Genomic DNA, 24,901 nt, shown 5'->3' with positions numbered 1-24,901 from the left:
TTAGGCAGTCGTGTGAGGAGCAGGGAGTTGGCCTCAATGATTTTTATGGGTCCTGTCCAACTTGAGATATTTTATGATATTTCCAATATGAAATCTCATGTCTGGAAAGTCAGAGCATGGAAGTAGAGACCTATATTTCTCCACTAGTCTCCCATAGGCTGCTATGTCACCCTTGGCAAACTACTTGTGCTGAAGCTCACTTGTGACATACTGGTCTCATTTAAAACAGAGGCAGTATTTCCTATGCTTATAAGACCTTCTAAAATTCATTAGCACACATGCTCTATAAATGTAAAATAGCACTGGCTTTATTGCTACCAATAGTACAAGACTTGACACTCCCTTCTTAATTTACTTTTTGCCCTGATAATACTTATTCCTCTATAAATGTAACTTTTTACAGGGATAAGAGAATTTCATCTTTTCTATCCACTCTTAAATTCCTTTAGATCAGCATAATATGCAACAAGATTTATATAAAAAAGCATTATATAATAGACAGGTTGTGTCTCTGTTTTGACTTAACCTAGGTCAGTCATTTCAGATTGGCTCTAATTATGTTCTACTTGATAAGATAAAGATAAAAAAGGTTAAAAAACCCTAAAGATGCTCTACATGGGTATAAGGAAAAGAAATGGACAAGTAAGAAAGTGATCAATTATGTTTTTTTAAGAAGACCTAAACCAAAATAAGCTTCTTTGGGTGGTAGGCAAGAAATAAATTTCAGAAAGAGGCAAGCACCCTCTTTACACTGTAAGTATGCAATCTTGCCCATTACACAAGAAGGCTGAGCAGGCGGCAGTCACAAAGAGCCCTCCAGAAAAGATGTTGAATATAAGGTGGGCTTGTACTATTACTGTCTAAAAGCAAAAATGCACTGCGCCATTGTGCAGTGTACTGCTGCTGTGTTGATCTTTGCTGCTGCATTCTGAGCAAGATAGAAGACAGATGAGTGCTATGTGGATCTCTGCATGATGTAGGGTATTATATCTTCATGTTATGCCCGGAATGTATAAAAACTATAGAAATATTGCACTAGTGATCAATGTCACTTCCCTTTGTCTGATCAATATGCATCCCTGTCACGAAGAGCCTTTAAGGCACAAGACATGAAAGGAAAAGCAGACCATCTAGCATCAAGGTGCTTTCTTTGGAGATATAGAGAATTGATTCTCTGATGCTTTCTGCTACCCAGCACAGCAGTCTGCAGTCAGCAGGATCCAGAAAGCCCTATTTGGTTTCCAGCTCTTGATCATAACACAGTGACTGGAAAGAGCAAAAACAACTGTAAATGAAAGAGCTATTTTCAATAATCTGTGTATAAACATCCAAAGAAGCCTTATCAGAAGACCAAAAGCAGCCAGCAGTAGTGAAAACAAAAGAATCCATATACAGCCTCAAGTGAAAAAGAAGGAAGCCATTTAATTCATCATCTACATTCAAGTAAGTATTGCAGCAGCTGCTGTCTTGATCCTCTATCTCGTAGGAAGAGCATGAGAGGAAACAATTAATGTCACCTTTTTCATCAGAAAAAGTTGTTCTTGGAAAAAATGAAATGAAAAAATTCTGTATAGCTAATGCTTGCCATGTCCTCTGGATCGGAGAGGAAGAGTGGACTGACTCCTGTCTTAAGGCCTTGTGCAGAAGAAAAGGACTTTTTGTAGCAACAGGTAGGCAATAAAACATTAGGTTTGATCACATCTGCAAGTTTATGACATCAGATTCAAAGAGTGAAATCCATACACTGCAAAATGTGCAGTGTGTGCCCTCTTTTCTCACTAATTAACACCAATTAGTAACTAGTAACTGGTTTAAAGGCAATTGCTCTTGGAAGCATTGAAAAGCAGGTTTGAGCTGATTTTCAAATTTAAAAGGCCATTGAGGTGTTTAATGCTCTCTAATGACACAAACCTTGACACCCTTGTGAGGTGGGCCGATGCCAACCTTATGAAGTTTAACCAAGCCAAGTGCAAGGTCCTACATCTGGGTCGGGGCAACCCCAGGCACTGCTACAGGCTGGGCAGAGAAGAGATTCAGAGCAGCCCTGCAGAAAAGGACTTGGGGGTGTTGGTTGATGAGAAGCTTAACATGAGCCGGCAGTGTGCACTTGCAGCCCAGAAAGCCAACCGTATCCTGGGCTGCATCAAAAGAAGCGTGACCAGCAGGTCGAAGGAGGTGATCCTGCCCCTGTACTCTGCTCTTGTGAGACCCCACTTGGAGTACTGCGTACAGTTCTGGTGTCCTCAACATAAAAAGGACATGGAGCTGTTGGAGCGAGTCCAGAGGAGGGCCACGAGGATGATAAGAGGGCTGGAGCACCTCCCATATGAAGACAGGCTGAGAAAGTTGGGGCTGTTCAGCCTGGAGAAGAGAAGGCTGCGTGGTGACCTCATAGCAGCCTTCCAGTATCTGAAGGGGGTCTACAAGGATGCTGGAGAGGGACTCTTCCTTAGGGACTGTAGTGGTAGGACAAGGGGTAATGGGTTCAAACTTAAACAGGGGAAGTTTAGATTAGATATAAGGAAGAAGTTCTTTACAGTGAGGGTGGTGAAGCACTGGAATGGGTTGCCCAGGGAGGTTGTGGATGCTCCATCCCTGGCGGTGTTCAAGGCCAGGTTGGACAGAGCCTTGAGCCACATGGTTTAGGGCAAGGTGTCCCTGCCCATGGCAGGGGGGTTGGAACTAGATGATCTTAAGGTCCTTTCCAACCCTTACGATTCTATGATTCTATGATTCTATGATTCTAGGACAAAAGGGAGGAGAAGAGATAGCAGGCCCCAAAACAAAGAATGTTTTCTAAGTTTGCCACATATCTGTAAACCATTTACATTCACATGGTAAGCAGTAAGTACAGCTGAAAGGAAGACATGAAAGGGGAAAAATGCTTGTTTTCCCTACCTACTTCCTATGATAGGCCAAATGATAACACTGACCATAGGGCAAGTGAAAGCAAACCAGCAATTCAACTGCCTTTCAACTTTCTTTTGCAGCACCCTAAAGCTCACTGAGGTCAGCAGAAATAGGCTGGTTGGGCTTTGCTTCCAAAACCGATGCCACATTAGAGAAGTTTATTTTGAGCTAATTTTTATGCCAGCCAAAGACCAATTCATGATGGAGCAGCCTGCAGCTGTGAATTTTAAGTAGCTCTCAGGTCCTATCAGTAGGTCATAGCCCAAGCAAAGTTATAATACCCATAATGAGCGTAATCCTGTCTACTTTTACACTTGGTCTACATTTAGCACAAGATCTGACCACAGTATCTTATGTTCAGAGTAACTGTCTTAAATTTAGGGCTCAGATGCACGAATGAGTCAATCTTGATGTAACTGAAAGCTAAAGGTTGCAAGGAGAATGGCAGCTTTGGAGCACTCACTGTTGTATCCAGTGCCACTATGAGGTATATGGATTACCTTAGACCATTTTTTAACTAATGAGGTGCCTGTGAAGTAATATTGTCAGGCAACTGGAGTGGCAAAAAGGGTTAAACAATTAGCAATCTCTGTTCCTCAGCAGATGTGCTGTAACTAAAAGCTATTGTAAACAGCTACTGTGTCTGAACCAGGAGATACCCTGTTTACATATCCTGAACAATAAAAATGAGTTGCCATTCTCTCCTCATTTGCTTTATGTCCTGCACCAATTCCCAAGAAATTTTACAGAACATCTCAGTAGAAATGAACTTGCAGAACCAGACCCAGATGGTGCACACAGGATATCAGTGAGTCCTACCTTAAATTTAAACTGGATGTATATTTTAAGTAAGATTTCAAAGGAAACAGCCATTTTAAAATGCAAGAAAGTACATACTCATGATTGGTTTTATTTTGAGAAGACCTTATCTTAAACCATTAATTGCCATCGTCTGTAATGATTCTTTGCATTACTGTAGTATTTTGGACCCCTCCTAAGGACCAACACCAGGACTCCATTGTGCCAGCTACTATTAAGTTACAGTTCTGAAAGGGTGATGATACTAAGGAATTAGAGTAGTCCTATGAGAGGGCCAGATCCTTCTTGTTTGAGTGGCACTGGCTGCCTCACCTTAAAGAACGTTGAACTCATTCAGTTTAATACAAAAAGTATCTGGAATCAAATTAGCCCATAACTTGTAACCCATCTCCCTTCACACCCAAAAATGTTCTTTGCTAAGTCTGGCTCAAAGGCAGCCTGTGCTGAGATCTCATCTGCTTCTTTCATGTTGCTATTACAGCACAATTTCCACCAAACACAGCTCCTTCCGAATTACAGGCATACTGGTGTTCTGCATAGTATGCTCCTCTTAATGTTTATGCTATATAGGAGAATCTTACATAAATAATTCTAACCACTAGCAGCATCACTGCTGAGGGAATATGCAGTATAAGTAAGAAAGCAATGAGACAGAGAACACACGATAAGACTGCTGCTGCCATCCATAAAAAAAAATATACTGCAGACGGCAGCACATGCAGTATATGGCACTAGATCAGGGTACAAGGAGGGACCCAAGGGACAACAAACTCAAGAAGAAACTAAAAACACAACTAAAATATTTGAATTTTCAGTTAAGTGAGAACTATGTTATTCTCATGCAAATTATGCTCTGTGATGCTGAAAGGATAGAGAAAGAGCATTCAGAAGAGTATAATGAAAGAAACAAATAGCTGTGAACAGATGAAGGAGAAGCTGAAAGAGCTTCATATTCAGGGAATGAAAAAGGTGAGACAGAAAGGGTAACTTGCAGGATGTGGAATTCTTCCCTCCGTTATGCTTGTCTCCTCATTTCCTTGCAATTTCATGATTGGTAGAATTTTATTTGCATGAAAATAGGATGAGAATTCTGCACTGCCACATATGGAATGTGTGAAGAAACAACTAGGTGAACCTTAGACTGGATCATGAATCCCACAGCTCTCATTTCAGAAAAGTTTGATTCTTCTTCAGGGAACACCACACATTTAGGCAATGTTACTTGATCTGGTGTTTTATAAGCACTGGATGAGTCCAGCCTGGTCCCTTAAAAATAGCAGTATTGGTTGTGATTGTGTTGTTTTCTCTAAGTAAAGAAGCTGCATTAAAGAAAAACTGAAATACTCTGAACATTGTTCAGGAGCATTATCTCCTGACCTTGGACAAATCCTTTCACTTAAAATGGAAAAGCAAAACAATTGAAAGTATTTGTAGGAATTCTGGATAAGGTCAGACTCTTTATCATCAGTGAAGAAATGAAGAAGAGGGGTTTTTACAGGAAATAGCACACCATTCACAAACTCCATGAATAAAAGTGACGATAACTCAAGATGAAAGGATCTGCCCTTAGGGAGAGAGAGAATGCATGAATGACCTCAGGGATTCCTTCTCCATCTTCTGTGATTTCATATAGCAAAGTAGAACTGACAAAAGGAGTTAAAGCGAGGTCTTGGTTTCACAGTTAGTAACCGAGGTAGAGATCCCCCTGGCAATACGCCTGTTAATAATATGTTTTAAATGCTTTATTGATTAAAGCACAAGAAGATTGTAATGCATACAGAGCAGCACACTTGGCTTTCTGATAGTAAGCATTTCTAAGTCAGATAAAAGCCATTCAGAGAAATAAAGATATATTTTAAGTAATTTGAAAGAGTCCCAGGAGGCAGTACAACAGAGATAGGAACTGAAGTACATACTAAAAAGGTGCTCTTGGCTTAAAGTGATCCTTGGTAGGCTGGAATTATGATAGAAGTTAATTGCTTTGGCAGAACACTTGAAAACAAACACTAGCTTGTCCATCTCCCTGCTCTTCAAGATAGAAAACCGGGTGTAGGATCACCTGGAAACTCTCATTGCAATTTGAAAAAGAACCAAAATAAAGTTTCCAGAATCCATTTTTAATTCACATCGGAATAAAACAACCTAAGACTTCTGGAAATTTTCTAATAGAAAACCAGAGCTCATAATACCCTTTATTCCAATGGCTTGGTAGTTAGGGCATTACATGGCATGTTAGAAAACCAGGTCCCATCTTCTATTCTTTTATGTTTATTGAAAATGAAGAATCCCAAGCTCTTATCAGGCTATTGTTTATCAATGCTAGCCCCAAGGGTACAGCACCTTCATGGGGCAATAACGACTTAGTCTGACTTTACAGCCCAACACACAAACTTAAAGTGTTTCATAGAGAGAGGCAAAAGTAAAATGAAGACTGCATACTAGAGAATTTTGAAGTTTTTATCTGTTATTCACATGCATGTTCATACAGGGCACAGATCCTTGCAAGTTAAGACCTGACATTTTTTTAGCTTTAAGACCACAGAGCCCCGTATCATCAGTTCTTCTCAACTCTGGAATTCCAAGTATTTCCAGGGGGACTAGGAGAAAGAAGAGGAGAAGGGTGGCTGACCATATGGATGTGCATGTGGACAATACATCTTAAGTAAGCCACCTTGCTTTTTCCTCCCATGATTATCAATATGAAGTTCACACACTGAGTGTGTGCCCTCTGTAGTCCCTATTTTATGCAAGCTACTTGAAGGATCTTGGTTCATCAGAAACAGGGAATGTAGAGGACTGCTCTGCTAAGAGTTGCATAATGCCCAGAAGCCTCTGTGAGAGGCAACTGCAGAAGCAAGGATGGTGCTTTAGATGGCCTTTCTGCCTTGAACTCCTGGTGAGTATGTTCAGCTCACATCTGATGTTCTACCTGTTCATTAACAATCTCTCACGTGCAATGATAATCTGTGGTGGAAACAGCTATAACTAGGTACCTTCCTACCACTGAGGCAATTGGTGCTCCTAAAGGATCTGCTCCCAGACAAACAAAAGTCAAAGCATGCTAGATGTCCAGGGTGAATAGGGTAGCCGAATCCTTAGATAATTAGGAATACGGTAGGCTAATACTTAGATAATTGTGGTTTAGGAAAAAATACCATATGTCTAATTATTAAGCTCAGATGACTCAAGATATATAAAGTTGGGTACCACTTTGGGTTCAAATGGGTAAACTTAGCATAAGGATCAGCTTTAAAGTAAGTCTCTCTATTTGATGTCACAGATGTTAAAACATTTGCCTTTTCTGTAAACGCAGTAAGTCATGACCATAAACTTAACTATTGGTTTTGTTTTGGTTTTTTTTTTTTTTCTTAATATGATGTGAGCAGCTAATTAAAATCCATTGTAGGTACTGGGCTAAAAGTCTCCTGAAATCAAAACAGCTTTGGCCAGGACAGGATAAACACAGTTACCTTGGCTGATGTTTCTAAGTACCTTCAGGAGGCACAAAACTGGGATGAAAAAGCTGGCCAGCACACAGAGGAAGGAGTACTGGCTTGTGGACAAAGCAGGACCTGCACTTGCGATCTACTAGTCTGAACTGGCTCCAGCTATCTGCTGCAATTATTTGAGATGCTTGGAGTTGAACTGATAGTGGAAGTACACTTCCCAAAGCAGGCCCACATTAAGGCAAAAAAATAGATTCTGTCCCATATGACACGCAGTGATGTTCTCTGTCCTAAACTAATCCATGGGAGAAATGCCCAAATTGCAATTTCCACAGCTCACAACTCTAGTGATAGCTGTGGAAAGCAAATGATCTTAGTGGACTGCACACTTGTCTCTCCAGGCAGGTAGCTGGGTGCTCATTATAAATGGCTGGAAAGCTACTAAAAATGGAAGAGAAGCCATCTGCAGAAGTCAAATGATTCTAGCCACAACAAGGGAAAATACAGAAGTAGTGAAAATACTGTCTTAATTGCTGGCTATGTGCCATGAATATAGACAAACCAAAACCCTGCATGTAAGCCACTCTTAGGAAATCGGGGATGGAATGTAATATAGGTACACATATAACATATCCCAGCCTGGCAAAGCTGGTCCTTGTTGGTGCGATTTTCTAAATGACTTGAAGCACTTCTTACGTTACCAAACTGTAGCAGTAACAAAGTTCAGGACAGTTTCAATGATCTGAACAGTTTATACAAGCACTTCAGTTGACAGAAAAATAATCTGTAGGGGTCCTGGAAGCCAGCTTCAAGGAAAGAGAAGAGAATTACATTCCTGTATACATCCCTGTATCTTGAGGTAGGCTACAAACAACCTTACTGGTGACCCAAGAAGTCAGTGTCCAATGGCGAAACCTTAAGCTGTCCTGACACACAATGCGTTGAACATGTCTTGTGAAGGAGTGAATTTCAGGGTAGAGTTTGGGTTTCTGAAGAAACTTGCAGTGATGTCATTACTGCCATTTGCACCATTATCCTGGCCTTAAACATGCAAGAGAAATTACTGCACTTCCTTGACTTCAAATCGACTCAATGTCCTATTGCTTTTTACTACACTGAAAAGAACTTTGTAAAACTCTTTTCTTGAGACAATAAGAAACCAACCTTTTATCTTCTAGGGAGAGAGGAAGAACGTTTTATTGCCAAAGTGAGTTCTTACAAGTTTCTTCTGGAAAGAATGGAAAAGGTGGATTGAAGGTGAGGAAAATATAGCTTTTGCAGTCATTCTGAAGTCACTTGGGCTGAAGCTCAAATGAACCTCATCCATGTGACTACTAAAGAGTACAGGGATGGAAATGAAACATGGTGAGAAATGGGTCAGTCCACCTCTTCAAAAAGTTATGATTAGAGGATAAGAGCTATGAAATGTCCTGGATATAACATAATGGTTGCGTTGCTAAAGCACCTTAAGGCCTGTCATTATGACAACATAAAAAGTGACTGCATTTTTAAAGACAATATAAAAAATATAGCATAAAATTGCTTGGCTTTAAGGGCTGATGCAAAGAGTAGCTAGAGCAAAGCATTACTTTTGATTAGGAAATGAGAACTTCTTTAGTCTTAAGACAGACAGTTCTGTAGTTCTGGTTCCTGAAAGAGCAGGTTTTCAGCTGCCTCTTATGTCTTTGTAAGCAGTTGACTTACTTGTAATGAGGCAGCCCACTGGCATAACCAATGCTATAATACCTATTTTTGCGTCCACAGTATTGAGTTCTATGCAAAAGAAAGTCTCAGGATATCAACAGACAACTGCTCTAGTAAAACCCTGGAGCCTTTAGAAGCAGAAGACAGCACCCAAGAAGAGAGACTTGATAATTTACAACATATATGATAAAGTGCTAGACTACTGGATGATGCATCATTACAGTTTGTAGACTGTGGGACTGCTGGACTTACGAATTCTATCCAAGGCTGCAACAGCAAAAAGAGATTTGGAAACTGGATACATGAATAAAAGCAACTCCCATTGCTGAAGATGTGATACTGGTCAAAAAATTTTGAGGATATGTGTATTAGTATAAATGAGTGGAAATTTGGTACTTCTAAAGTTGTGTGTTGACACTAGAATGGCTTTCATTCAGGTGTGCAGGGCATGATATACCGTGTTTCAAACTGATGCTGGATTAGCACACTCCTCTCATTAGGTAGGGCAGCCTCACGCTATGATGCTATGACAGGAAAAACAGTCTTGGTGAATAGGTTCTCAAGGAAAAGAAGGTAAAGTGGGAGGGTCTTTGTGACTGCTCCTAAGAAATACACTGAAAATATTTTCAGAAAAAATTGTGTTGTACCACACAAAACAGAGATTTGAACATAATTTTAAGAGCTGAAGGCAGTGCTCAGCTAACTGGAAGATAAACTATATCAGATGTTTAAGAAGACCTGAAGATACTGGTTGTGCCCTACTGATTTATAGGAAGTGCAAGGTGTTCTGCAACAAGAGGGATGTAAACTTACCTTACAGATAATGTTACGGCTCTGGTTTTAAATGCTTGGATGTGCACACTTCTGCAGGATGAATGTGCACTTTCTAATCTACAGAACACACACCGCTCAATGTCCAGTTTATAGCACTCACCAGAGACCTCTGGCAGATGGCAGAAACTGACCAGAAGCCCACCTGGAGTACAATTAAGGCTGTACTCCTTTCCACTCTATAATGGCAATTGCCCAGGGAGAAGAAAAGGAAATGTACATGAGTTGTATGAACAGCAATATGGTGCAACATTGACTCATCAGAGAAAAGTCATTCACTGCCATTTCTTTACTCAGAGTGATCTATACTCTGAATCCAAATGTTTTTCTCTGAACAGGGGAGATAAAGGACAGGTGGAAGCCCTCGAGGATCTTTCTGAACATTATGAAAAAGGTTGCATTCATAGGAATCATTGCATGGCTCTAAAGGAAGGTTTTTTGTAGGTCATCAGAAAAGACCAATTTCTCATCTGCCCTACAAGATCCAGATAAAAAAATGCATCTAATAGTAAGGAAGGAAGCGTATCTTCTTTTGTCTATTCAAGATTTAGCCACAAGTCACTGGCCCACACCATGACTAGGACACAGGCCTCTGTAAGAGTCAGTCTAAGCTACAGAGGTGACCAGTCTTGCTGTAGCAAAATGAGTGGCATAGGCAGACATGTCTGACAGCAGCCCTGTTCTCATGCAAGCTTATTCTTAGCCTCAGCTAATATTAAGGGTTATACAGATCACAGACATTTTAATAGTATGCAGCCAGTGACAGGGGACCAGAAATTATCGTCTCAGGGCTTGCAATTGACAGCATCTTTCATCAGACTACTAAAATTACATAAAGTCATCTACTTTTCCTATTCTCCCAAGACTGCCTGCAGGAGGGTCAAAAATCACAGTCCATTTACAGAAGCTGGTAACAAAGTTTCCTGAGGAGTTTTCCAGTACTTTCTAGAATAGCTGTTTAGAAAGCATCTTAAGATACATCGAATTTCATGGAAATGCCAGTATACTTTTGGAAGGTAATAAGACTCCATTAAGAAAATAAATTGTGGATTTTCGGAGCATCAGAAATCAGTAGAAATAGACAAGTAAAAAATCCCTAAGTAATATGCCACCCACTCAGACCTCACTAATTAAATTTCTTTTCAGCTAGAGTTAATGTTTTTCCAAGGAATCAGTTGTTCAAACACAGCATGTCCATAAACTCTCAGCTCTTGGTTGATACTTGCTAATACAGGAGGTACTGAAGAGTTAAAGAATGCATTTTGCAAACTGGATGTTTAATTATCTCCCTAAACCTATTTCTAGAGTCTATGTTCAGCTTGGAACTTACAGACCTGGTGCAACTAAGAAGCTTGTTGCTAATTGTAACTTTTAAATTCTATTTGCCTGGGCTCTTGTAAGCAGTGTGAGCTTATTTTCAGGTTGGATAATTACTGTTATCAGAGGGTGAGGCAGCAACACAGTGCGCTATATTGCTTGGTCCCTCTAAACCATATTGTACATACTGCTAGTGGCTGGCCAAACTCAGCATTTAGACCTAGAGGACTGGATTTTCCAGTGGTCTAAAGGCTCTGTGCACATTTTTTTTCCTAACTTCCTGGGAGACTCTGGATCTTACTGAAATTACAGCTAAAAGTATTAATAGCACCTTTAGAAAGCAAGATGAGTTGCCTCATAGCTTTTGTTAAATTTATTTAAACAGCGTAACATTAAACAATAAATCAATATGTGTCACTTGCTAGGTCTGCAAACTAACTGCAAATTAAAAATTGTGTATCGTCTAACAATACAGGAACATATACCCAGATTTTTGCATGAGGGAAAATATTTTACCTCAACGTCATCATGTAATACCATTGCAGATTTATAACCCCATTCTATTTCCTACACAGTAGTTGGATGCTGGCCTATAGTTAAGTGAATAGTTTGTCATTGGTGACAAGATACAAGTGATATGGAAACTTCATAATTATTGTCACCTACTGCAATTATTAGCCATCAACTAAATATTCAAAGTGAGGCTTCTGGTCTCTAGAGGTGGCCCTTCCAGATAGGTGTGGATGCTTACAGCCAGAGCTGAGCTTTCCAAGGGCTAGCAGGGCAGAGTTTGCAATAGACTCAATAGTTTTAAAGATGTTAAATAGTGACCAGGAGGGAAGAGAGCAGGACCTTGTCCTGCCAGAATCTCTTCTGTGGATGAAGAATCCCTGTCTTCTTCATGTTACATTTATGGCCATTAGTCAAGCACAAGAGTGTGCAGTGGGTTAACTGAGAGCAGAAGGTAGAGAATCGTCTTCATTGTTCAATGCACTTCCTCATCTCTTCCACTCTCAGGCTCCAACAACACAGAGAAATAAACTGTGCTTCAGTCTTGAAAGAAGTTCACTAGTCACTACGGAAAGATCTTTTAAAGGTTACTAACATCGCTGCACAAAGGAAAGAAATGAATTTCTAGTCACAATATTTACATTTCAATCAAAGGTACACGAATTTTTAAGTAGGCGAATACAGTTGTTCATTTAATATCACATATGTAATGGAACATTGTTTTATATCATCATCATCATTCACTTTTAAGCCATTAGGCAGGTCAGAAACATGAGATTTTTCAGGAATCCTACAGCAACACATACACACAAACACACACAAATCACATTAAGAAGTAGCTTGCATAAGGTGAGTAAGGTTAATGGCAAAAGCTTGTTTCTATGCAGAAGAAATTGAACATTAAAGCTGCAGCATTAGGAAAAAAAAGTTTAAATACAAGAAATGAAGTTGTACAACAGACGAGAACTTAACGAAATTGGTGACCTTTCCACACAGATGAAGTTAGGTTAAAAAAAACCAAACCAAACCAAAACCAAAGGGACCAAATGAGACCAAAAGAGAACCTCCCCCCAACACACACACAGACAAAAGTGAGAGCACAACAAAGGAAGTGGAAGAAAAGTGTTACCCATAAGTAGCCGCCGTTTCACCCGCTTGTCCACATCAGCTACTGACGTGGCATTGTACTCAGAACTCTCAATTGCAGCCTCATCCTTCTCTAAAACACAAGTAAGGGACAAACATGGAGCAGTTCGTTAATCACAAGCCCAATTTTCCGCTGCCTAAGACAGTTTCTTGGCATGGCACAGCCAAAGCCAAGAAGTGAGGCATGAAAGCACTAAATCCCCGTTAGAGAGTTAATTCCCTTTGAGATCCCAGGAAAAAATTGAAGGGTGTTTAGGGAAAGGAGGAAGAAAGAGGGGGAGGAGGAAGAATGGTCAACTATTAAGTAATTAACCACATACAGGAAGCTGGATTCCTACTGGAGAACAAGACAGCTAACATGAGTGCCCCAGAGAGGTGTTAATGATGAAAATTAAAATTCAGGGATGCTAGTTAAACCAACTACTAAAGACAAACTGTAAAGTGATTCAGGCTAATGATGGCACCAGGATCTGAAGGTGGTAGGCAGAAGACTGAGACAGACAGAGAGAGCTAGAAGAGTCCGGTGATGGATGGGCACGGATGCACCGTAGTCTTGTACACATTGACACATCGTGAGGAGAAACCAAACAACAGCATGCAAATTAAACAAAAACAACAACAAAAATAAACAAACAACAAACCAAACAAACACAAAAAAAGATCAATTTGGGCAGTGCTGGTTGCCTGCTTGTCTATGGAACACTACTAGCTAAACATTCAATGCTAGGAAAGATGTTGCAAGAACAGGGTTTAGTAATTTTACAAAGCATGCAGTAAGCAAGATGATGTCAGCAAAGGTGGTTTTACAAGGTAGTCTCTGATATTCTACATGTAAGAGCTCCATACAGCATGATGAGGACTTTAGTTTGGTTATGCTTTGTTAGAAATACACAGAAACAGTCACAGGTGTGGGAAGAGATCATCAGTAAGTGAAATAAAAATAAAGACTTCTGATACAGGAAAGCAATGGAGAAGCAGCAGCTGAGTAAATAAAATGATTTATACAGAGAGTGAAATGCTTATTAGGAAAACAAAAACCAAAAAGCAAGTGGGGACTTCCACATGCAGCAAACATAAAAAAAAAATAAAGGGATAAGTCAAGCAAACAAAGACAAAATATGTTAGACAAAGGGCCAACAAGTATTTCTCTGGCATTGCAGAAGTTTGCATTCTTTCAGTGATGCCTGGAATATATACACCACTGAAGACAGCAAACACTGGAATCACTGAAGTGAGGAGGAGGAGGAGGCTGGCAGGTTTTGTTTGTGGCAACACTACATGGTTGAGTGGTAGCAAGAAGTTGTTTTGTTTTGTTTTTAACAAGTTCTAGATGGGATCAGGCTGCAATAGAGGCTTTTGTTTGAGTTTTTTTATTTTGCTCTGTAAATAATTAATGAACGTCAGTTATCAGACAAGACAGGCAATCAGGAACCATCACCAGAAAGCAGGAATAAAAATGTAAAAAATAAATAAATAAAAATTTAAAAGTATTCTAAGAGAAAGAACTACTTAAGAGGAAGAAAATCAGCACAGGCAGTAATATGTGACTTACATCACAAGACCAAGGAATGTAAATGGAGTTGTATGTATTACATTACAAAAATGGAAAAAAAAGTACATGAGTGCAGTGTACACAGCTTTTAAAATCATTTTACATGCTGAACAAAAGAAAACATCAATTCAAGGGTATCAGTGAACACTAATAAACAGAAGATCAATTATTCATTCAATAAAACCTGCTCTCAAGCTTCTTGCTCTTGTGAATTCTCTGCATCTGGAACTGCCATAGGCTTCAGGGATGGTTAAACAAAGGGACTGGATGACGAAGCCCTGTGTATTAATCAAAAGCACTAGCCGAGAGATCCCATAAGCTGAGACAAACCTTGTGTATACAGTGAGGCAGAGTCCAGTGCTGAACCTTGTTTAGCTCTACCTCTACCAGCAGAATCCTCCCCCTACCGCACAAGTTGTGCAATCAAACCCATCAGAAGTGAGACGCTGGGCAGCCACAGAGTTTTATGCCATGGAACTGACCAAGGGATCACTAAAAACTTCTATGGGTTTCAAGTGCTCTGTCTTGCAGTATTGATAAAGGAGAGAAAAGATGATAAATACGTGTCCATGCTTTTTTCACCTTAGGAAATTACTAGGAATTTATACCAATTTGAAATTAAACAAACAAAAAAAGTCAACATGACCACAACGCTAATGAAAACCATTATGGATTTTAGGTTCTGATCTATAAGTAAGAATTTCCAAATTTTAACTTTTAACTTGCAGTATGCAAAAATATTCTTTAGGGAAAAAAAAAAAAAAAGAGCAGAGCAGAAAGAACTGGTGTTAAGCAGATAATATATTTTAAAATCATAAATGTTTGCACAGCATCGTCCAAGATGCTCCATCTCTTTAATGGTTTTGTCCTAATGATATTCTGAGTGAAAGCTTATTCACTACATGTCCTGCAATTTTTAGAATCATAAAATATACAACAAGGAAGAAAGCTCATAATGATTAATTTTCCCCAGTAACAGCTTAGAACAGAGGATCATTTTCCTCACCTTGCTTGCGCAAGGAAGTCTTGACTCATGAAAGCGAACGGAAGAGCTGAACTTTCATTCATCATTATGAATGTTCTACACCTTTTTAGTTCCAAAATTGTTTGAGTTATGAAAAGAAATAAAAGTTACACAGGAGTAACAAAAGGATACTTAATTAACAAACGTTTTGACGAAACACGCAAAAATGCCCCTCTCTCTGTATAGCTTGACCTTAGCTATTACAGCCAGGAACTGCTGTTGGACACTTCTCTCAGCAATGGTGCTAAACGCCTGTGAGATACAAACACACACGCGCACACATACACACATACATATGTGCACATATATATTTTATGAGGAATACAAAAGAAAACATGTGGCAGAGAAGTACTTACCAATGCAGGTTCGGCCATCTGAATGTAGGGCATACTTCTGATGACAACCACACACAGGACCAGTATCTGTGTCATCACAGGTGTGTTGGCAGCCTCCATTCCCATAGTTACAGGTTACTAGTTAAGCCCCAAATGAATGTGTATATATGTATATATAAATAAAATGACAATGAAACCAATTAGTCTTGAGGGCCCTTCAGAATACAGAAAAGCAGTAACATACCGAGACATAAGGCAACACAACATTTGTATTCGCAGTTATTTGCATTTCTTATTCTTTTTGCCTCCTCTCCACCCCCTTATTTTAGCCATGCTCATCTTACACTCTGCTCTCAATCCATGCAGTGAATAAAAGAGAAAGGAAAAAAAAGCAGCATGCTACTTTTCCCCCAGTCTATTTGTATTCATAATTTTAGTAGGAGTGGTTAGCCAACTCCATATCTTCATAAAAGCTGTATGCTTCATATCTGTGATGTATATGGCATGAAGAAATGAATGGTCTACTAATATGGATGTATATTTTCAAGTCTATAGGCAGCATTTCTCTTTTCCTTCCCCTTCATTTTGTAAGTGGAGGTAGCAGAGACCAAACAGCAAAACCAGAACCATGTAAGTCTTGAAATCCAGTATTTCAAGTACTGGTCCTCTTAGAGCAGAAGACTGTTTAAAAATAAAACAGGAAATGTGGGGTTTTTTTGGTTGGTTGGTTTTTGGTTTTGTTTTTATTTTTTTTTTGGGGAGGGGTTGGTTTTGTTGTGTTTATTTTTTTGTTTGTTTCGTTTTGTTTTCTTCTCTGAAACAAAAAATACATGGTTGTTATGGCCCTGTAATGCACTGGCCTCAACTAGGAACGAAACATTGGAGATGTCACTTTAACTTCCAAGCACATAGTGCAAAATGGCTTAGAGCAATTAAAATGTCCTCTGGTGAAAAAATACTAAAAATACATTAAAGTAAACATTTTTCATGACAGGTAGAGTTTTAAACTTTACATGAACTAATAGATCAGATACAATTTCCTTTGTCACATAATGGATTTAATTTCTGACTAATGAGACAAACCAGTTTTTAAATATTAAGCTGGCTATTGCCTCTCATTCGCCCCTGTTCCATTCAATCATTTGCAGTCACATAGCTTGATGTTGAACAACAAAATTCTGATCTGACTCAATTCTGAATTCTGAATTCAATTGACTGTCTTTACACACAGGTAATTTCGACCAAGTTCTTTATTGCTATATGCATACTAGCAGATACAGGAGAAATCCAATATACCATTATTCAGTTGAATCATACTCATAATTTGAGAGGACATAATTTCAAAACTTAAATGTTTTGAAACGTTACAGTAATTTAAATACTGACTCCAGTAATTTAAATACTGACTCCTACTAATCAGAATGAACCTCCTCACATTGGTCTTAGCAGAATTTCCCTTCTAGGTAAGAGACTTTGTAAAAAGAGCCAGGGTAGTATATTACTATGTATCTATATAGAGTAAAACTAAGGTGATGGTTAATAGGATTTTAAAATCATATATCTAAGTCTAAATTGAGGTTCTATCTAACTGAATAGGGCTAAACTCATATAATTTCCTACTGACCTCAGTGCCTCTGCTTTACCATTAGCTTCTTAAAATGGAGTAGACTGGAATCTGCAGACACAGTAACTAGCTGTAAAATATCCCACCTTTGGTGTGAGTGTCCCAGTGCTGAATAGCCATACCACTCTCAGTAATCACTGAAGTATTTACCTTAAAATGGATCAGTTCTAAGAAAAACAACTGAGGGAGACCCATCACAGCATACCCAACAGATTTCCCACTAAAACCTCCTGCCAGTGTGGGAACTGCAATTTACACCTGCAGTCCCTGAAGTCTGGCAGAGATCATAACAGGACTTGTCCACCTCCCAGGTGAGTACAGACCAGAGGCCACTACAGGCGAAAGCATCCTTGGTCCTTCACATAGCACACTTTGAATAAAATCTTTGTGTCATTCAGAGATTGAGAGCGAACAGACTTGTGGCCTAGTGGTAAGAACAATCCCTGAGAAGAGGGCCTGCCTGGATTCCCACCTCTCCTCCAACTCGTCTATCCAATTGCAAAGAATGCCAGTGAGAAAGATGGAGAGTAGCTTTGATCCACATTCCCTTCTTGAAGCAAGACAGTTAGGGCACTAGGCTAGAAAATGGGAATTGAGGTTTCAGTCTCACCAGACAGAGGAATTGAATTCATACCCCAAGTCATAAGAATCCTAAACATCCAAGGAATTACATCAAAAAAGCCCCCTAAGCAACAACCATCCTTAGGCATTCTTCTTCCTTCTCCAGTTTTATAACTTAAACATTAATTTCTTTTTGTGAAAAAATACATGAAGCAAACCATTCTACTTTGCATCAAATGGAAGCAACATTTCATTTCCTTCAGTATACAATAACATTTTAGCTTTTATTTTTGATGCAAAACAAACATATTAAAATTTTATGTCAATTCTCCACTCTTAAACCTCCTACCTCAGGGAGGTTTTCAGTCAGGCTGAAAAGGAATTCTTTTGCTCAACACTAGGCTGCGTCTTATTCGCTTCTTTTTGCCCATTCTTTGACTTGCAATTTTGGGGGTTAATCTTTTTCTTGTGGCTCTCTCTCTATGCCACATTATGTGTCCAGCAGTTACTTCTTGGTTAATCTGGAGGTAGATGAAATACTGGTTTGCATCTTAGCTGAGAACTAAAGGAACAGATAGAGGTTGTTTGAATTGGTTGGGTGCAGCCTGATGGCAAACATGAGCTCTCTTCTGCCAGCTTTGCCTGGGATGTGATCAAGCAGGGGCAGTACATGGTATAGAAAGCAGCTGCTTGTAATATCCACAGTATTGGGCAGAGCTAATCCAGGATACAGTAATTTCTGCCTACCTATCCTCCCCTACTTCTTGACCCCATATGGCTCTTGGACTATGTGGAGGTTCATTCAGTGTTTCTATCCCTGTTGGACTGTAGTGCCATCACAAATTAACTTAAAGGTGTTGTTCATGCCAGATATTTAAATACATTTCTAGCCAACAGTATTTCTATTGTGGATTTTAAAGTGCAATCAGCAACAAAGTATTTTAAGTAACTTGACTGCAGTGGTTATTTTTGGCATTCCTTGCTGAAAGCCTCTGCTGGCAGAGATGAAAATATCTTAACACTGTCACTCCTATCCATGTAATATGAGTGACTCTTCCTTACTATATTTGTCTATAAAAATCACACTAGATTGATGGGCTTTATAGTAAATTCTGCAGAATCACATACTCCTTTTACAGTTTCCCTGTATACTAAAGTTACTGGTTCCTGTTATATACCTAGTCAATGAACACAGATGTAGGTCAGTGCCTTTTCCTGTCTCATACAAATATTAGTAAATCACGTTTTTGAAGGATTTGAATTTCTGTCTAGACTACAATTTATTTATTTTAAGCAACTTGAGCCAAAATTCTGGAGCTTGACAGCTCTGCAGGTGAAATCGGTACAAAATCCAGTTGTGAAATGTGTCATTTCAATTTTCTTCCAGCCTCAATTCTGTGGCAGTTACAAGTGAGAAGTTTCTCTTGCTTAGAGGAAAAAAACCAAAATTATTCAGAAGCAAAGGGACATCCAGATCTACTCCATTTTTGTCAGAAAGCATTAAAGTAATGAGAAATCTCAAAGTGTTCTTTTAAAAATTATTTCTGATACATTTGGACTCTACAGCTTTGCAAAAGACTGTGCTCATTCAGAGTCTGTGACATTAAAGGGGCAAATAAAAAGAGGCAAAATGGTGAATTCTGACACACACCATCTTCAACTATCATAAATAATTTTACAATGAAGGAGATAGGAAATAGTTTTTTTTTTCCTACCAAAGGAGAATATATACATATCTGTTAGAACTCAGATATACTTATCCCCAACACAGCAGACTTAAAACCAGAGTAACACTATTGCTTTTGACACTGCTTCAGCATTATTGCATGTCTTAAGTGCAGTCAAAATTCTGGGCTCTTCCCCACAGTGGGAGAAATACCACTGTACAACTGGCTGAAACCAGTGTCTTATAGAGAAGGCTTTGCTTGTGCTGGCTACAAACATGAGTAGGAACAGCACATAAGCCCTACAAAGATGCACACCGGCTGTGTAATGCTGTTGGCCAAGTTACCAGTGTGTTCTCCCAACACTGCTCCTACTGTGAATGAAGAGCTATGGGGGGAGCACCCTGAGCTGAATCCCTAACACTGGTGCTTCAAAGTGTCTTCAGACTAGATTAATTCTTTTCACTGACTATAATGCTGAGGCTCTTGAACTGGAGAGCCCCCTTTCAGGCACTGCAGGCTGGCAGCATGGCATGATCTCCCTAACTGTCCACCTGCTTATCCTGTAAGCAGCAGCATCTATACAATTTTGCTAGGCTGAGCTAAACATTCCTAAGAGACAGCTTTGCATGTGGGTCAGTGTTTACATCCATAGAAATATATGGACTAGTCTTGAAATGACATTTTGCTGATGAAAGACAAGAAAAAACCATCTGGAAAAGGGATGACATCTCAAAGAACAAAAGCAATTTTAATGTAAGTATTTCACTAAATAATTATATTTATGTTCCAGAAGATAGAAAATACCAGAATTCTGCCTCACTCTGCAGCCTAAATCCTGCTGTCAGTGTTTCTCTGAACTTTCATATAACCCTTTTTCTGGTTTTTTCCATCTCACATGCCCATGACAAGGAGTATTTGAAAACATACGGCCAACTATTAAATCTAGTATGTAGTACCTACCAACTCAAAAATCCCCTAAAAACAATGATGTCCTGATCTTGTCTGCATGTGGACTGAAATATGTACTATGGCTCAGATGCCAAAGAATTTGCAACAAGCCAAATCTTTTGGTTTTGTAGCATGGCTTTTTGAGATGGTTTAAACCAGCACATTTTAATTCCAGAGAAATTTAAAACTGCACTGCTTTTTTTAACTATTAGGACATTAAATATATAATTTATATAAATACATGGGCATTTCTTTCTATGTTATAAAGCTGTGTACACAATATTGCTTACATTATTCATTCTACTATGGCCTTACATTTTTAACATTCTGGAGATCTTCATTTGGAGAGCAAATAGTTGCATGAGAACATTGTCAGCAGGAGCTGACAAGCTGTCAATTGCCATAGGTGGGATGGAGTTTTATTATAAACATACTTGCCAGGATTCTTAGAATTGCTTAGCACTAGCCCTCCTGCTCGCTTGAATCATCATTATTGGAGGGGGCAGACAGAAACAGTTGTAGCTAAGGTTATCTAGCATTTTCATTAAAAGATTCAGCTTTTACTTGTTTGTAACTCTTTTAGGTTGCAATTTGCAGGCATGTATATCTGCTTTAGCTTTCCTCTTTTTCATTTTTCAGCTAAACCGGTCCAGCTAATACTGCGATTAACAAAAAATGTCTTGGTTTTGTCTTGGTTTGTTAATATTTGGGGAAAAATTTTTCAGTTTATCAAAAATTTCTAACGCAATCATGCTCAGGAGCAGGATTTTAAAATCTTATACAGATACAGAAAGAGAAGGTAATTTCCCATGTTTTTACCACTGTAATCTGGAACCAAATTCACTATTCCTAAGTCTCTTCTTTCTGCTGCCAGCAAGTATCTATGAAAATCACTGGCAAAGCATATTCTTCTTCTAATGGCTTGTGTACACAGAAGATGGTGGTTTGCCACTGCTTTGGATCTAAAGGATGCAGCTCTTCTGAGGAACTATGTATGGATCTGTATGATTCTGCTTGGCGTATTTCTAGATGACCTCTTGAGGTTCTTTCCAGCCTCAATGCTTCTGTGTTTTCCTGGCATAGTGGGCCATGTGGGGGTGCATGTTTAAAATTTACACTAAGAAACCTTTAATGCTGCAAAATTAAGCACTCAAAAGCTACACAATACCAGACTTATGGTACACAGACTTACTGTACCATGATAACCACCCTTAATGACAAATGCAGAAAATACTCCTGTCTTACTTAGTGCACAGTGGAGTTGGGGAATGTCAGGTCTGTGGAAAAAGCTGGAGAATCTTGTCTCATTTGCTGCAGAATGAGTAGTAAATCAGAAAGGGACTGTCAAGAAAGGATGGTCTTGTTCAGACACTGAACAGAGCCATAAAAACTCTTACACATTTTTGCCCTGCCATGGAATTCCTGCTTAGGGCTTGGCAAGTCACTTGAATCACATCCATTACAGGTTACTAATATTATAGTCCTTTCTCCATGGCATTTGCAACTACAGCTGGAGCTACTGGGAGCTTGGCTTTGATCATACTAAAGTGCTATAAATGCTGAGCTGGGTTCTGGGTGTTTCTTGTTAATGATCTATCACTACTAAATGATTTTGACATTACCACCTTTATATTAATTTTTCATTTGTAAGATAAGCAAACTAATACTTTTTAACTTGACAAGAATGTTCTGAAAATACATTACCAATGCCTAGAAAGCACTTTGATATTACAGTAATGAGTATCATGGGAAAATCCATGAGGAAATTTAAACTTTTATGTTCACAATAGGGTTTAAATACTGTGCAGCAGGAAAGGCATGACACTGAATTATGGAGAGGAAGCGAATGAACAAAAGCCTGTTTAATGAGCACTGACCATTGTGTATAGTGAAGGAAGCAAGACAGCAATAGTGACTGCCTTATTAGCATGCGATGATACGATCGGGTGATGAGTGATCATGTAATTACGATGTAATGACAATCTTGTAATGCATGTGTAAAAAGTAGGGAGTCTCTCTCCAATTTTTTATGCCTTCTAACTTACTTTAACATATTTTTTTCCTTTGAGGAACACAATGTCTTGCTTCTAGTGGACTTGGGCCAATAGATCTGAAAACCTCACCCAGTATTCTGATTCAGTTTCAAACTGGCTGATAAAAATTCACCAGTGAGGTATTGGTTTTCTGTCACTTGTTTACATGAGAAAACAGAGAAGCATTCTCTGACAAACCCTGAAAGGCACAGTCTCCTGGAGGGACCAGGATAAACCAGAAAAAATGAGAGGGATACAGGGACATACTACTGCTGTATCAGACCCTACCAGTCCCTGCTATACAAGGCTCCAGACCTAGTCCAGGCTGACAAAGGGCAAGTGACGACTCTTCAGCTCTCCAGCATAGTTGCACTCAGTCCTTGCAGAGCTGCAGTTCCAGATTTAAGCCAATTCCACTGAAATGGTTAGCTGTGAAAAAGCTTTTTTTTAAAAGACAAGATTTGATTTCAGAACTAGACCTTTCTAAATAGCCTGCTGTAACCTCACAATTATTGTCCCAGGCTATCTGGCTACAGTGTTACACTTCTTTGCATTTGGAAGGTCTAGAAGCACAGTTATTTTAACTAAGACTATGGAACATTTGCAGAATGTGCTGTGGGTTTAGGTGTACTCTGCATCAAGCTCTGCAGCCTTGAAAAACTCACCATCCCTACTTAGAGGTCTGTCAGCAAAAGTTCGTTATACTTCCACTATAATTTAAACACCACAGGGCACAGGATAAATTCAAGTTTTTCATTCTATTAAACCCTGAGGCATTTAGAAACATTGTTCTAGAAAAAGCTCTAATCCTCCTGTCACCATCTCATTATGAAAAAGGGTAATATAATTCCTAAGGAGCGTACAAATTTGTGGAAACAAATAATAAACAACATAAATAAACATCCTCTCCCACTTTACCAATGCAGCTGACGTTGCAGTGCAATTAACAGCACGCAATGTTCGCTTCTAATAAACATTGAGAATGAAAATTACCATAAAGGCAATTTTTCTCTGTGCCTTTGCCTTTGGCCTTGTGTAGCCTCTTAAAGCTGAGGAGCAATCAGGCTGTACAATATCCTGTGGCATTTCTTGATGATATTCAGAGATAATTCTTTTGACCTTGTACTTGGGAATGAATATCACCTAAGCATGTTTACACAGATCTCAGGAATTAAAAAACTGAAGTGGAAGAAAAACTATCACAAAAATACTGGCCCTACGCAAAGCGCAAAACACGATTCATGTCATTTAATGCACTTCCTTGTTTTTTTTTCTGTCTCTCATAAAGCTACCAAGCAGGAAAGCGAGATACTGGGAGTCAGAGCTAACATTCACTGAAGCCGTGATAAAGACATGCTTCTTCCTTTGTAATCAGTGCTAAGTTACAGAGGGTCAATTATTTTAACCTGTATAGAACAATTTCCAATTTTGTGGGCTAATGAGTACCTATAACTTCATCATCCCAACTTTGAGTATACATTGCTCAGGGTTTTTCTTTGAAGATACAGCTTCCTGTTTTCCAAGTAAGAAAAAGAAAAGTAGTCTGTGAGCAGTGGAATCAGGACTCGAGCAAACATTTCTATTCTTTAAAAAAGAGGAATTCACATTCTTAAATTGATAGCTTTAGTGGGTTTATCATTAGATCCATTACTAGATTTATCAATGGATCTCTCAAAATACTGCAAGCCAGAATCCTCTATGCTTTATTTGTTTTGCTTTACGAGGAAAGCCTGGCTCCCCTCACTTTTCTGCATTCATAGGAAGGTAGAAAAGTTGTTACCAGTTTGCCAACAGAGTCACAGTCAACATTCTATTATTCAGTCCCTCTTATCCATCCCAAGTGCACTTTCTACAGCAAACTCACACTACTAAAATTACAAGTCACCTTCGGCCAAAACAAAGTTGATTTCTTGTTTCTGGAAAATAACAACAATGAAGAATAGACATTTTGGGGCATTTGAAATTTAATCTTCATCTACCTACATTTGCAGTCCTTCTGGTTTTTGGCAAGTTCAAAGCCAGGCCTACATTCACAGGCAACCCCACCTTTGGGTGTCTCCCGGCAGATGTGTGCACACCCATGATCTTTGTTCATACAGTTCATACCCTCTGTAAGAAAAAAAGAAAGAGAAATGGAAAACATTAGTACTGAAATAAAATTATAAAATAATTATACACATCCAGTTCTCCAGTAATTTTAATTGTAGTTTTTATTTTGCCTCTGGACTGTCCCCCACAAACCAAAATAATGCAGCTGAAAAGAGGTATACAATCAACAAAAGAGATATATAATCAACAAAAAGAGGTATACAATCGACAAACCTCCTCTGAGGCGAGTACAATGAGAACTACTGTGGAATATAGAGTGGCTCTGCTGCTTGTAGAAACCCAGGACTTGTGATTTTCCTATCCCATATCCATATTCTAATCTTTCATGAAAACATCGTGGATTTAAAGGATACTCCAGGAAGTTA

The 24,901-nt window shown here is 39.0% G+C and overlaps 1 protein-coding gene across 2 annotated transcripts in view; it reads right to left on the bottom strand.

The window, feature by feature from the left end:
* The window catches only part of SCUBE1 (signal peptide, CUB domain and EGF like domain containing 1), a 209,196-nt gene that overhangs the window by 81,945 nt on the left and 102,350 nt on the right, over nt 1-24,901 (bottom strand). The window contains exons 5-7 of one of the 2 annotated variants that reach the window (XM_030480117.1): nt 24,411-24,536; nt 15,616-15,732; nt 12,667-12,756 (exon numbers count right to left, since the gene is read on the bottom strand). In XM_030480117.1, the coding sequence (XP_030335977.1) occupies nt 12,667-12,756; nt 15,616-15,732; nt 24,411-24,536 (333 nt within the window). The remainder of the gene's footprint in view (nt 1-12,666; nt 12,757-15,615; nt 15,733-24,410; nt 24,537-24,901) is intronic. The other variant, XM_030480118.1, reaches the window with a different exon arrangement.

Source organism: Strigops habroptila, chromosome 3, assembly GCF_004027225.2.
Source record: "Strigops habroptila isolate Jane chromosome 3, bStrHab1.2.pri, whole genome shotgun sequence".
NCBI lineage: Eukaryota > Metazoa > Chordata > Aves > Psittaciformes > Psittacidae > Strigops > Strigops habroptila.
The sequence above is the reverse complement of the archived record's forward strand: the minus strand, read 5'-3'. Positions and strand labels throughout refer to the sequence as shown.